At 47.6% G+C, this 15,390-nt stretch overlaps 1 protein-coding gene across 5 annotated transcripts in view; it reads left to right on the forward strand.

Annotated features, from left to right (window-relative positions):
• LOC135325098 (SET-binding protein-like) overlaps nucleotides 1–15,390 on the forward strand; it is a 263,102-nt gene that overhangs the window by 110,894 nt on the left and 136,818 nt on the right. For 4 of the 5 annotated variants that reach the window (XM_064502593.1, XM_064502589.1, XM_064502591.1 and 1 more), the window contains one exon: nucleotides 6,483–6,554. The exons of the other annotated variant lie outside the window; for it this stretch is intronic. In XM_064502593.1, the coding sequence (XP_064358663.1) occupies nucleotides 6,483–6,554 (72 nt within the window). The remainder of the gene's footprint in view (nucleotides 1–6,482; nucleotides 6,555–15,390) is intronic. 5 annotated transcript variants of the gene reach the window in all.

A 15,390-nucleotide genomic window follows, 5' to 3' on the forward strand; every position in this document is an offset into this window, starting at 1 on the left:
AACTCAAAGGATCTGAAAGTGCCTTCTATCTGGGAGTCACTTCAGTGAACTACAGATATGTCTGGGCAGGGACACTTCTCTCTAGGGGCCTCTGGCTGAGTTTTCCAGGTCTACTTCGCCATGGACATACCCGGAGGGATTCGGTCCACCTTGCCAGATACCTGCGTCAGATCCTAAAGGTTGGAGAGAAGGGCAGATGAGTAGCAAAGAGAGGAAACCATTGCATAAAAAAGGTAGGAGAGAAGATTCAGATTCCTGACGGTTACCAGGGAAGGAAGTGGCTTCTTCTGGGGAGCAGACATTGGGATTAACTGTTGCCAGCACTGGATGATATTCTTGAGGAAAAGGTCTTGGAGATCAAAGCCACAACTCAGAAGAGGGGATTTGGTTGCCAGCATGGATATTGCTCCTTCCCCCTGGGGTCCCTGAGCTCGTCCAGCCCTGCAAGCCCCAACCTTTCCGTGGTGGCTCAGAGAAGACTCACGACATGGGTCACTGTGGCAGCCCCATTCCTCCAGACCCAAGCAGTTGGCAAGTCCCTGTGGTGGAGCTGATCCTAAAGGCCTGCAATTCGATTTAAGTACTCCGCAAATGCACGCGTCCCTTAATGAGGAGGTTCGCGGTGGGGAGTCGCGTATTTTCAGCCCCCTTCAGCACCTGCCCATCATCTGCTGCCCGCACAGCAGCTGGTGGTGGCTGCAGGATCAGCTCCTCCGCGTGGCTCCTGGCAGGTAGAGGGTGTCATCCAGCCCTCCGGTTTCCGACTGCGTTACGTGAGCAGGCCAGGAGAGCAAAAGTCGGACCGACTGACGGGTTTACGATTGCAGCCTGCGATTTCTGCTTCATCCACCGCCAGGCGAGACTTTGCCAAGATACATATTAGGCAGCTGCTCCGGACACTGCTGTTTTGTCTGTACCACCCCGAGCATGCTGTCTGTCTGCATCTCGGGCCATCCCCATGACCCCACTTTCTAGCCCGTTGCTCTGCTATTCCCCGAGGTGGCCGGCACCTCTTATAAAGCATGTTCAGCACGAGCTGGACGGGCGATTTTTCCGGGCCTCCCCAGGGGAAACGTTGCCAGAGGGAGCAGCGGCGGTGGGCCTGATGCACGGCAAATTCCCATCTGCTTCCAAGAAGTCCTCCTTCATGTCCCTCCAGGCCACCCTCAGCATCAGTAGCATCATTATTAGATAGATAGATAGATATATGTATATATATATTTTTCCAAATCTCTCTTTCCAAATCTGCCGGGCACCAGGCAGGGTACATTTTGCTCTACTTTATCTCCTCCGTGCACATGTCCATGTTTCAAACCGTGGTTTAATTGGAGTCGCGGCACTGGCTGAAAGTTGGCTCTCTGGGGTCCTTTCACGGGGGGAATACGCATTTCACCTCAACCTCTTCTCTTGCCCAACCGAACCTTTCTCTTAGCCTGGCTCGCGTAGGGGTCATGTTGCTTTCAATGCATCCCTCACTTTCTTCCTCTTTTGGAGAAAAGCGTACATATGTCATGTGTGTGGGTTTTTTTTCTCTCCTCTTGGTCCATCCAGTGTCACATCATGTTTCACTCCCCGTGCTGCCACTTGGATTTGTGGGTGGGAGTGGGAGGGAGCCCCTCCTGTGGGCAAGGTAAGAGGGAAGAAGGAGGAAAAAAAAGAAAAAAACCATCAGCGAGGAGATAAATATTTGGGGGGAGGGTTCGGAGAGGGGAGAAAAACAAATCAAAGCTGGTGCCAGGCTGGAACTGGCAGCTGGTTGCCGGCATAACAGACTGAATAGAAGTTGGTGGAAGCGCTCTGTGTTTGGGTTCCCTAAAAAGAAAAAAAATACATCCTCCCTCCCCCTTTATTCCACGTCATTTTTTCGCCTGGACCCGCAAGCAAGGAATGCAGTTTTGCCAAATGCAAGCTTGCAGGAAGTTTGTATATAAAGAAATATCGAGGGGTGCAAATGGAGTGTGTCCCGTCCCGGTGCACACGTGTGTGCGCCCATGAGCACCCCGGCGCATCGGTGTCCCCACGGCTGCCGTGCCGAGCCGGCCCTGCCGGCAGGATCGCGGGCTTGCACGGGCGTCACGGCAGCTCCCTGCTAGGCGGAGATGCCAGCGCATTGGCAAACATGGCACGATTATTGTTATTATATATATATATTTTTTTCCGACGCGAGGGAAGGAGGTGGGAGGGTCGGGGGTGGAGGAGGAAGGGGGGGGTGGAAGGTTGCAACGCTTGGCTGCAAAAATTTAGAGGAGTACAAAGGAGAGAGCGATGAAAAGGGGTGGCGGGAGGGGGAAGGAGGCTATGAACTGGCTGCCGCGGAGGTGGGAAGAGATTTATGTTTGCTGTGTGGGTTTGCTTGGGAGGGTGCGGGGTGGAGGAGGCAAGGCAGGGGGTTGCCGAGAGAAGGCATCGAAGCAGAGAGGGTTATTTTATTTTATTATTTTATTTATTTATTTTTTTCTCCTCCTCCCTCCGCTTGGTGCTCGGAGGAGAAGAAAAGACAAAAAGCTGAACCGGTGCCAAGAAGGAGCTGCAGCGACTCGAAAATGGCATTCTGTGCCGCACTAATATTTTGAATCAGGACGGCTCTCGAGAGCGGCGAAACGTGCCGGGAATGAGAATGGCCGCGGACACGGGGCCGCCGGCGCTGCCGGGGCCCGCCGGCCGCGTTAGAAGACCGGCTCTCCACTTGCCCTTCACCTTTTAAACGTGGTGCTCGCCCCAGCGCCCGGCCCCTCCCGAGCCGGGCAGCGGTATTTAGGGATTCTGGGAAAGAGACGGGATTTTTCCGGTTAACTTCGCGCCGGTCGAAATCCGCCCAGGCAAATTCAGCATCGCCGCCGCCTCGCCTGGTTTTGCCCCCCCCGTGCACCCAGCCCTTGCCTTGCACCCCTTGCATTTGACATCGCCAGCGCTTGTTGCAAACCTTAACGGTCTTACGGTGCCTGCGCGTGTCACGAAGATGGCAAGCGGAGGATTAAAAGTCTCAGTCTCCGTATCGGGGAGCGATTTTCTGTTTTTTTCCCTTCCTACGGAGGGAGAGGAGATGCGATTCCCGGGGAGTTTTCTGATTGCCTTCCCGGTGCCGCTCCTTCCCCTCCTCCCCGCTGTCCTCCTCCTCCTCCCGCCGTACCCAGAAGGCTGCTCTCGTTGCTCGGTAGCATGATGCAAGGTTACTTGTAGGACACGCGGCGCTCGGCAAGGTGCAGCACAGCCTGCGTCGGTGGTCCCCTTCCCTCCTCGTGTGCCGGGGAGGGGGCACGGGGCGACCTGGAGGCTGCGCCCTGCAGCCACCCTGCTCGCAGCCGAGCGTCTGGTTAATGCAGGGTAGGTGTTTCCGTTGCCAAAAGCCCCCTTCCTGCAAAGAGGAAAAGAAGAAAAAAAAGAATCATATAAGGCTGAAACTTTGACAGCAGTGCCCAAGGTTGGTTAATCCCCAGGGGCTGGGCTGGAGTTTTGCTGTGATTTTTGCCTGAAAGAAAAGGTTTTGCCCTGCGGTGGTCCTCTTCCCTCCATTTCACAGGCTAGGAAAAGATATATGAATGCTTTTTTTTTTATATTTGTGGGTTTTTTTTGGGGGGGGGGTTAGCCATTTTAATATTGTCACCGGCACAAGCAGATGGTAACACAATACTCGAGGATGAATGCAAAGCTCCCCCCAGCCCTTACACACACTCCCTCCTGGACCACGCTGTGAAGTTTAAGTTGGCCTTACAGAAAGTGGAGACTGAGGATGAGAGAAAAAACCCTCGCCTTTGGGTTTGAACGCAGGTCCAGGTCCTGTTTCATCAGCACTCGCTCGTGCAGCGGGCAGGTCAGTTCAAGGAGACCCTTTCTAAGCGTGGCAGAGGCCTCATTAGCTCACTGGGACTCAAAAGCTTGTGGGCTGTTAGCTTGGCCCAGTTTGTGTTCCCAGGTGTGCAATGACCCCTGTAACCCATCTCTCACCTGAAAATCATGCCCTAGTATATATTCAAAATGCTTTGAGTCTCACGTTTGGGTTCAGGCATTTAAGGCTGGTTTTGGAGCACCTAGCTCCACCCGTGCAATGCTTTTTGGAAATGCTGTGATAAATATGGGGCACTTAGTGTGGTTTAAGGCGTTATCCAGCCTCCTCTCCCCATGCTTTCCTCTCTAGCAAGACAGTGCCTCGCTGATCCAAAATCCTTCCTGTGCGGAGGATCGGAAGCTCATCCCCAAATTAACACTGCTGGGATGTGCATTCATTTGTGAGGTGGCACTAGCATGCTTTGTATGGAGCAGGATGTCTGCGGCGACCGATCTCCCACTCTTTCTCCTCTCAGCTGTGCCTTGAATGATGTAGTGGCTGCAGCTTGGAGAGGAGACGCTGTCGCCTCTTCCTGCTCTTTTTTGTGTGTTGGAAGTGAGAGATATGAAGTACTTGGCCCGAGAAACCTTGGTGGGGAGGATGAAAACACCATGGCAAACATCAACGAGAGGGTTGGTTGCATAAATTGGAGTAATCATCGTACCACTGTATCTTTCACTAGATCCCACCCGTTCCTAGCAAATAAAGAGCTGTGTGTGTTTGTGTGCACACATGTGCTTGGCATTTGCTTTACAGTTACCTCTTTGGATGTACTGAGGTGAATTGCGTCTTTAAGCTACCATCCTCACCGAGGGCACACCATGCAGACCATGTCTGGATTTCCCAGAAGACTTTGCTGATGGTTCTGGCTGGTGTTGCACCTCTTTCTCTGGGCTCAGCCTCCTCTTTTTAACCTGAGATCCCTGACCACCGAATGCCAACCTACAAAAGCGAATGCCAGGAGTGGGGATTAAAGCCCACATCAAAGGGAGCAGAGAAGACCCTGCCAGCTCTCCTAACCCCTCATGCACCTGCACAGAGCATGGCTCACTCTTTCAGATGTGGAGCCAACTGGTATTTACTGCTGATTTAAGGCTCTTAATACTTCACTGACCAAATAATAATCCCCCACGGAATTATAGTGAGGATCCCAAAAATGCAGACACACATTAATGTAAACGGAGGGCATTCAGGTGAGCAAAGGAGCATTGTGTTGCTTGTTGTTCAAGAAGGTAGACTGAGGACAGCAAATGAAGTCACCTTCCTACAGCTTAGTATTTCAGAACCCAGCTCTCTTTCATTTGCTCAATGTCTTGGAAAGGACACTCTGGAATAAGGGAGCTTGTGTACGTCAGTTTGGCTCCAACCATGGGAAAATCCATCTTGGGACAAATATCCTTCTCTTGTACTTTCTGAGTGGTCCAAGTAAGCCATCTGGACAGCACGGCCATACTTCCCAACGAGTGTCGTAACACACTGATAGTGCAGCTGAATGTCTTTGTCTGTATTTCTCCCTGTACCAAATAGGTGACTGGATATATTTCCCTGAAATGTGGTGTCTCGTGAATCTCAAGTTGCTTTCTTGAGACCCTTCTTCCTTATAGCACTTCATAATGAGAAATGTTTGCCTGCTTGGGGTTGCTGTGATGTAACTGATGTCTGGAAGGGTTAACCTGGAAAAGTCTTGGAAAGCCATCTTCCACCGCTTCTCCCCACACCTTCCCCACTCCCTTTCTTTTATTTTTTGGACCGGTAGCCTCATATTTCTGCAATCTAAATGTGCAAATGCTTTGCAGTCACGGTCCAGTAGCTGGGTTAATCTCAGACCCCTGGAGTGGCAGATGGCTGATTTGATGCTGATTCCAGTTACAGAGAATCGTGCCACCTATTATCTTTGCACAGGCTGCTGCTTAAAAGGGCGCCTTGGGCGAAATCAGTGAAAAGCAAGGCAAAGCAAACACTTTCTGATCTGCATTACCACAGGTGAAAATGTAAAATGTTTCACCTCTGTGCAAAGGGCTCGAAAGGTGGACAAAGAGGGGAAGGGAGGTGGGAGGGGAAGAAGGGGGAGAGAAAGATCTCGTTTTCGTCCCAGAAGTGCTGAAGGAAAGGGCAGAGTGGGTTTGCCACCGTCACGATGTTGAATCACTACCACTTACCCTGTTTTAAATGGTTTTCGCAATGTGGTAATCCTTGGCTTCAGCTGCCCTGCTTTAACTCTTAAACAAAACAGACCGGTTGGCATCATGTGGCACCTTCCTGCTCTTCCCAAGCTTTTCCAGAGCGGGTTGTCACAGGAATGCGTGACTCCCCCGCTCCCCGCTGCCATGGCCCACAGCGTGCCCTGCGGCTGTGGAGGAGAGCCGTGCTGGCCCCCACTTTGCCACCGTGCCTTCCCGTGCTGCTCGGGAGGAGAAACCTCATGGACCAAGGAGAGGCTGGGGGGACCTTCCGAAAGCGAGGCGGCCGGGTGTGAACCCCAGCACCGTGTCCACGGCAGATGGTGGTGGGCACGCTGGAGCTGGGCAGGCAGAAAAAGATGGAATGAAGTGGCGAAAGGCAGAAAAGAATTTTGGGATGCTTGTGACCCTTTTCTGCATGGTCGTTCCCCCAATCAAGATTCTCTCTTTTCTCTTTGCTCTGGGAAACGCCACAGAATCAGATGAAGAACTTGGGAAGAGAGTGTGGGTTCCCTGTGCAGAATCCAGTGACGAAATCCGTGAGCAAGGTAAGACCAGGAGATTATGGCTGTGAATGTTTTCCTTTCTTCCTTTCCCCCTTCCAAATCTGTTACTGCAGCATTTGACACAAATTTTAGGATGTGTGATTGATATTCGAAGTGCTAAGTGAAAGGGGCTAAAAAGATCAAACTAAATAGGGCTGCTTTTTAATGCATGCCACTACGATGGTTTTGGTTTTAGAATAGTTTGTATTGTGTCCAAATGATCTATGTGTGAATAATTGTTACCAACCTCCTGACACCAGGACCTAATTAGGAAGTAAGAGCCTTAAACAGGCCATTTGCATAGTGAGCTTCCATATGTCTCCTTGTGCAATTCATTTGCTTTACTCCATTGAGATATAACGAGAACGATACTCCTAGAACTGCCTTTGACTCTTAAGGCTCTCCTCTTCATCTTCACTATACGTACAGCCCCCTGTTAAGAAGATAATACCTGTTTCCCTTTGTTCAGAGAGAAAAAGCTACTGGGCTGCTAACCTTATTCCAGATTGCACAAGTTTCTCTATTTCCAAGTTTCCAATGGAAATGGAAGGAGAAATGCCAAAACAACAAGCAGCCTAAGAAAAACGTAATGATGCCGGAGGAAGCACTATGAAGCTTAGGACAGGCTGATCTTGAAGGAGTATTACCTAGGAAATCCAGGATTCCTCAAAACCCTGTTAAAAAGCTAATGTTACTGTGTTTGAGTTAACCTATAGATAAAACAGAAGGAGTTCTGTGTTGGTTGTGTTTGTATTTCTTCCTGTTAGGATGTGAGGAAGGGGGAAAGTTCGGTGCGGGGCTGTTTTAGTTATGTCTTACTTTTGAATATTTAGCTCAGTCTGGACCAGCATGCTTGCCGGTGCTCTCTGTTCATTTTATTTTACAGAGCAAAAAATGTCTGGCGTTTTAAACATGGATACAGAAAATACCCTTTATTTCAGAATTGCTCTCAAACACCTGACGCCATCCCATGCTTCAAGTGTCCGGCTTCATTCTTTTACTCCCATCATCCCTAAAGTCAGCAAAACTTAAGCATTTAATTGTATGCCATTTTCTGTAGGGACAAACTTTAATGAGTACTCAAGGGTCTGCTCTTTTTCTTACCCTCCCCGCAGATCAGGGCCTTATTTAGTTTCCCAGCAAAAGTCAGTTCCTCATGCAGTGATTTTGTTTATGATAATTTGCTTGCATGTTCCCTTCCAGGAATTGTCACTGCCTTCCAGAAGGGAGGTTAGCGCTGGTCCCCTTGCAGTGATAATTATAATCAGACCTGTCAGCCTTCACACAGTCTACGCTTATCACTTGCATTTAGGAGGATTTTTCCCGAAGCCTATTACCAATGCTGCTTCTTAGGGAAAAATAGTCACGATTTTCCCTGCTAATCTTTGATGGCTCTCAGCTTTGAAAGCAGTGCAAGTAGCAAAATGACTGCCAGTTGTAGTTAAAGGTGCTGTCGGTCGGTGCTGGTATGGAGCTCCGCATCTGGAAAAAGAGGGAGAGGACATTGGGAAACCCTGAGGGGTTTAATGGGGTTGTGCAAACTCTTCAGGTGTGTGGGAGATGCAACGCGACTGGGCTTTTCCCGATTGCAGTGCTTACAGGAACCAGGTCTGCGGTCCTCCCCCAGGTGGGAGACAGGCAGTGGCAATGGCCGGGTCTCTCCTTGCTGTTACGGGCAGGGATCTGTCGTTCTTCCAGTGTCCGCTGTGGGGTGACCACAAAACCAGCTGTGGTCCATGGTGCCATCTGGCAGGATGGACTCACTACCATCGCTGATGGACTCACTGACACTGGCGGACCGGCGTATAAACTTGACCTGCTGAAGTCCTTCCCTCTGGGCCAAAGCGGTGGTGTCTGTTAGGATGTGATTCACTGTTTTTTTTTTCATCCACCCCAAAATGTTTGAAAATGGTCCATCCTAGTACTTCTCATCGGAAGTCACATCCCACAATTTGTTAGACTTTTCATCCTATTGGTCTTATTACTAAATAATCCCCCTCTCTGCTGTGTTTGCTAACTTAAAAAAAAAAGTCAGTTTACAGCATTTCATTGTATCACCATGTTCTTGTTAATGTTTTGGGAGGTCTGAGCTCCCTTGATTTTGGTAGACCTAGAGAATGGGCAGTACTTTACAGTTTTTGCACCAAAATAAATGACGGGACAGCGAGAACTCTAGTGCTCTCCGTGAACATGTATTTACAGTGTGCAGGGATATGATTTGCCTTTCTTTTATTTAAATTCACTGAGAGCTAGCGATTTATTTATCAGATGTCACTCCCTGAAGGAAGATAAATGCCATATAGCAAAGGCTTCATCTGTTATACAAATAGATTTGAAGGCTGCTTCCTATTGCGTTTCTCTGGCTGCTGTATGGGAGTGAAAAAGCCTGCGGCTGAACACAGGCAGAATGATGCTTAGCAGTAGCATCTTATGACCTTTTGATCAGCTGAGATCTCAAGCCATATTAGTGGACAGATTATGATGTGATGGAAAGAGGTCCAGGAATAGCCTTTTTATCATGAGAGCCTTCCTGCGAATGTCCTCCTTTGGTGTATTCAGGTGGTTAATCACTGGGGCCAGGGCGATGATTTCAAAACAGGGAGGTGAAATACTGATACAGGCAACCCAAACACGTTTGAGTTTGCCAGCTACATTTGGAAATTGCAACTTGCGGTTTCTCCCTAATATCCTCCTCTTTCTGTCAGGGCTGTGGGTGACACTGCAATATTTTGTAGCACTAATAACCACATTTTGGCAGAAATATCTACACAAAATGGACCCTGAGTCCTCAGACCTCAGGGGAGCTGCAGTCCCTGAATCCAAGGTATGCATGTGGTGGAGATGGATATTTGACTGTGAGGGGAGGTACTCACGTGGAAATGTCTCTGCATCATTTTTCCTATAATAACAATAGTGTTTAAACCTATTTGAACTCTGTTTAGAAAAAAATACAGGTTTTAAAAATGCACAGCCCTGATAGGAATGTTTTTTATGGAGTCTCAAATCTTGTCAAGCAGAAGCAGGGCTAACTTTTGTATTGACCTTGCCCACCTGCCTGTGCAGGATTACTCCTTAAACTTTGTTGTAGGTTCAAATTAACCTCCTCTTTATCTTAATGATCAGTATGAATCTTCAGCCTCCTTGAAAACTGGGCATTAAAGAGCACTCTTTCTTTGCTGAGTCTGCACTTCAGTAATGGTTATGCTGAATTTTTGATCTGGCTGCCAGGGCCACTTCTGGCGAGGAAGGACACGCTTAGGTTTGTGAAGCCTGCCGTAAATGCGTTGAAGTGTATATGAGTGTATGAACAGGCAGCCTGTGCTGGTTGTGTACCTGCTAGCATGGGGTCGTCCGAGTTGTGTGGTATTGAGTTTTGTTTGGTGTCGAAGCCGAAAGAGCTGATTATTTGCCTGGAGCGAATAGGCAGAAGGCCCGGCGGTGTGTGAATCCCGAATGGATATCGCTGTGAGTGAGGACACTGATGCACCAGGTCTGCAGAGCAATAGCTGCCACAGCCCTCTGAAAACTCTTTGAAAAGAAGAAGGTTATGGAGGTGGAGAAAATGCACAGCAGGACACTGGTTCCTGTTATCTCCCCCAGCCTCTTCAATCAGGTGCCTGCTGGGCTTCCTACTCCTCCTGCTTTTTGCACTAGATCATAGGATCATAAGGCATTAGACTGCTGGCATTAAGTCATCCTCCATCCTCCTGGCATTATAGCTCCCTGAGTCACGGAGCGGCAAAGAAACACTGAAGCAGGGAGCCCACATGGCGCTTTTAACTTCAGCTGTCCAGCTACAGAGGTATCCAAAGAGGGACTGCAAGGATGTGCTAGGTGCCTGACACGTCTCCACCTTTTCCTCAGGAAAAGCAGGGAGTTGAGAAGGATCTGTTCACCAGGAAAGTGTCGTTGCTGAAATACAGCTCATTTGCTAGGAGAAGATGGTCCCTCCCAGGCCCTATCTGCAAACCACTGATCAGGTGCTAAAGCAGTAATGCAGATGGACAAGATCTGGAGGCTCGCAAGCAAAACAGTTCAAAGACACAGGTTCCTCTTCCATCATGGTACGGAAGCTGCTAACACTGCCGGGCCTTCTGCCTGACGTGCCCGGTCCTGTACGCTCGGCTCTTTGCAACGTAAGCGCTTGTGTTCACCTCCTTGTAGTGCAGAGGGACCTGTGGAAACAGGCTCACCCCACTCTGAGCAACTTGGTGGCAAAGTTCAAGTTGGACGGGGATGTGGATTTCCTCCAGCGTCGTATGAGTGCATGGTAGCTGTTTGAGGTGGGACGCCTTTTTTGGGCTATGCAATGTGAGGCTGCATATGTTGAAAATGTAGGCAGATGACAGTGGTGTAGGATGAGGAGAAGGAGACAGTGGCTTGTTCATGAAGTTGATCTGCCCATGTATAACACCTTTGTCTTTCATAAAGGTATAATATCTGGTTCCTTGCGATTATCCTTAAATTACAGACAGCAGTAATTTCCAGTTTCTCATTGAATAAGAGTGATTAAACAGCAAAAGAGTATTGTTATATCCGAATTTAGAGCCATACAACTCCCTTCACGTCACTGGAAAGTGGCGATCTTGGGCAGGAAAAGGGGAAGATGGACATTTATGTTACCCAAGTGTCTAAGGCTACATCTGTTTTAGGCCTATTAAACAGTGTCTGGGAATGTTGCTCGGCACGGGAGCATGGCTGGGTATACTCAAACTACGAGACCAGTCCTTGGCATGCTTTTGGTCCATGACAACTAGTGAACTCCTAAATCATTCCTGAGCATGGATCAGGGTTCACCCCAGTAAGCTGTTTGCATTTAGCTGCTCTGTTAGGGAAGCTAAGACATGGGTTGCTAGCAGAGATATGAACCATTCTGTGCCAGTTGGCCTCAATGCCTGGGAACGTTTCTGGGCATGTTTAATTTCCTAGTGGCTGAAGAGGCTCAGGCCCAACTGAGAAACTAAACTCCATCATCCTAAACTCCATTAGTCATCAAAGGAGAGAGGGTGGCACCATCACAGGTTGATTCAGGCTCTCTAGGTCTTGACATCTCTAAACGGGCTGTAGCCCAAGCCTAAGGCAGATAAGCCTGCAGGATTCAAAGTGCTGATAGCAGAAATTCAGCTGTAATACTGTTATCCCAGAAAAGGCTATATTTCTATTTTGTTGGGCATCTTTGGCAGCAAGCAACAGCAGAGATTTCAGAATTAGATGTGAAACCTTCATCAGTACCTAACTGGAGGGGACATGCCAGAGTAAGGGAAAATACTTCAGCAGCACCCATTCTGTGGTCGTAGCAGACCTCCAGCCAGTGCATCTCTTAGTGCTAGTTTTGCCTCACGTACAAAGTAGCATGGCACAGCTGATGTGGGAACTAGTGGAAGGAAATAAGTGATTTTCCTGGTCGATCCCACTACACTGCCTTCCCCCATTTTTATAGCCTAGCTCGTGTGTCTTTCCATGAATATATGCTCTAGTACAGGTGCATTTCTTGCATATTTATTAGTTTCCTCCCCTGCCTCTCCATACTCAGATAATGAATTCTAAGTCAATGAGTTGTTCTTCTTGCAACAGTGAGAGCCACCAGTTATTTTTCTTCACAAAAAGAATTTCTTTCTTTCTCCCTCACCATAGGGCTCCCTTTTCAATCAGCTCCAGTCATGGGACTGATATTCTCTGTGATTTCGTTTTAACGTTTGGTGGTTGACAGTTAAACGTGTCCGCAGGAGACAACTGCAGGCTTAGATGTAATAAAAAGTCTCATGGAAGTATGTCTGCCATGTCTTTTGAATACAAGTAAACCCTTTATTAGATGAATAAAGTTTTATGTCAGTTTGGCCTTATCCAAATGTATCTATTTTTCACACAGAATCAAAAGCCTAGGAGAAAAAGTAACTTTAATTTGACTATTGCCACCAAAATAAAATGTTTCATTACCTTTTCTTTCACTGAATCAGTTCATTCACAGGATGGTCGGCTATAATAAATGGAAACGTTTTGTGTAAACATGTCAAACAAAACCTTTTCCTTTCAAAAATACCTCAAGTGTTTGGTCACAGTGGAGCTGAAATTATTGATTGAATGTGGCACATATTTGGAAACATGACCTTAATCTGTAGGTTTCAGCGAAGAAGGTATTTTCCCCAGGTATTTCAGTAAGTCAGATAAGTAAATTATATTTTTGACATGTTAAAAACATTCCATTTTAGACAAAGAAAGTAATATCCCAGTTGTATCACTGAAACTCAGTGCTCTGCGTTGCTTGTTAACAGCTACACATTTATTGTTTTGGTGTCCCAGTTTGCTATCAGGTATCAATGCACTGCTACAGACCAAATAATCAATAGTCCTGTCAGTTGAGTATGCCCTGGAAATATAATATTACTGTTAGTATTGATCCACAGAGCAGAAATCCAGGCATCAAACTTCACAGTCATTACTTGCTAGCACCCTGATTTTTGCTTGCAGAGCAACTGGCTCGTAAATCGCTGCAGCGCGTTTCCCTCCAGGGCCCAGTGTTTCCTGCACACCCTTGTTCCCTATACAATAATGGACATGAACATAAACACAAGGGTATCGGTGCACACGCGCCTTGCAGATAGTTTCATTCCAGGCGTCTGTGGTTTCCGGGTGCAGCGAACTGTTTTCCAAGAATGCCGGTAAAATCAAGATTCATCGACTCTGGTATCCCCTGTCTAACTGTATCTTAGGATTTTTCAGATATGAGCTTCTCTTCACCTCATTCACAATGTTTCTAAAGATCATGGATGCCAGACACCTTTCTTTTCGCCTTCCAAGCAAAGAGAGGATGTGAAAAAGGTCAATGCCGTAGCAGTCCGACAGGTCAGATGCTACTACAGCCTTGCCACTATAGTCTCTGAGCAGCTGATGGTCTTTAAGATATTTATTTATACCTATATAGGTATATTTATCTCTATCTGTAGTATTTTATGAGGTAAAGAAATGCTCTTATCTGCAGGCGGAAGGACCCTGAGCACAGCTCAGTGAATAGAAGTGACCTAAATTGCACGCTGCTGCTGTAGGGTAGGTCTTTCCCTCAGCTCAGAGTAGCAGCCCAGCCAGAAGACCAAGAAATGCCCTGGTGTGCCATTGTTAGTGGGGTAGCGTGAGATGGGTCACGTGCTGGGTGGGACCAGCAGAGACCTCCTGCAGCTTTCTCCAAGCATCAGGAGGAAAGCCATTAGCGAAGGCTCATACGCATTGGCTTGCAGAGGTGACTTCAGACTCAAGTTACCAGTCAGGAGGAAGAAGTCCTGCAGCACTGAGATGTACTGGCAGCTGTAGGAGACTGGCTGTTCTTTGCTGTCCTCTCCCAACCTGAGGCTACGTCAAACTGAGGGAAGGAACAAAATGTTGTGCTTTTTGTTTGTACATGTGCATTCACACTCATCCCTGTGAGTCTGGCGGTCTTTGCCGTATCTGTAACGGCTTCACAATGATGCCATGAACGAAAGTTTGGCAGATTAATTTTACAATTGTCAGTCTTCCCAGAAGAAGCCCAGAATTTCATTAACTAAGACATAGGCATGATTTCCTATAAGCTCTTTCCAGGTTTTGCTAGATCCAGATAAATTAAATCAGCATTTCAGTTCTATGCCACCAATATTAATCGACATAGCACTCTTCATATAGCAATACTATCATTTTGGCACCTTGTATTTCAGCAGTAGCTGTATTATAGGATGTTACTGTCAATGATAACATTTCTTTAAGAAATGGGCCTGCTTGAACAGTATGAGCTCTGGGGAGCAAGTAGTCTGGACATGAGCAGAGTGTGACCCCAGTGAGAATAAACATGGAGACGTAGGCATTTGGGAAAAGCGAATAACTCCACCATGACATAATTCTCCAGACGAATCAACTAATAGTATCTGAAGGTGCTCTTGGTGAGAGCCAACTCTCAGGTCTTCATAAACAGCAGATTTATCTGTGATGCCTCTTGAGGCCCTATTGCTGAATCCGGGAAAAGATGTAGGATGATGATGGAAGGGTAGAAACAGAAGCCTCAGATGGCTGGAAGGAGTTCATAAGAGCCTCTAATGAGGTGAGGGAGGAAGAGGCTTTTGTCATAGATGCCTTACAAAGAAAGGGAATCTGGAGAAGTGGGTACCATTTATATTGCCTCTCTCCCTTCCTCAAAAAGGTGGCCTCATCCTTGATTCACTGTATTCAGGACCTGCTCTGCTTACAGAAGGTACCAGGCAGAACCATAACAAACTAGCATTTGAATAGGTAAAATTGGAGCAAACTGGTAATGACAAAAAGCCCCTTACACATTCTTGCTTAAAGCCCACTGAAACCACTGCAGACACCCAGTGGCTTCATTTTCTTTAGATCGGGCCAATACTCAGAGCATTCCTAGCTACACAACAGAAAGAGTAGTAATACCCAGACCCACGCTGATTCTGATCTGGCTCCGTATAAATCTTGCGTGACTCACTTTGCTAACGAGGTTCCCACTGCTCAGCTGTCACCATAGTGTCTGAGAAGCTTCCGATAGCGTATGAAGCAACACGACTAATGATTGTCGTTTCTTCCCTCGGGGGAGGAGTGTGTGCCGTGGAGTGTCTGCTTTGGGAGTTCTTTACAATATGGTGTTGGTACCTCCTCTAACATAAGTGCATAGTATATGCACTCACAGACCATTGTCAGAAGTCCCCATGCTCCCAAGGAGCATATTCATCAGGCTTGTTCTCGGTGCAGGAGCTTCAGATCGTCTTCTGTTATTAGCACCTGGAACATGACGCTCAAATGTCTTGGCAAGTCTACGTGAGGAATGAGATACATTTTATGTCTTGCTGGGAGAAATCAAGGTCAG

This window comes from Dromaius novaehollandiae, chromosome Z, assembly GCF_036370855.1.
Source record: "Dromaius novaehollandiae isolate bDroNov1 chromosome Z, bDroNov1.hap1, whole genome shotgun sequence".
Taxonomy (NCBI): domain Eukaryota; kingdom Metazoa; phylum Chordata; class Aves; order Casuariiformes; family Dromaiidae; genus Dromaius; species Dromaius novaehollandiae.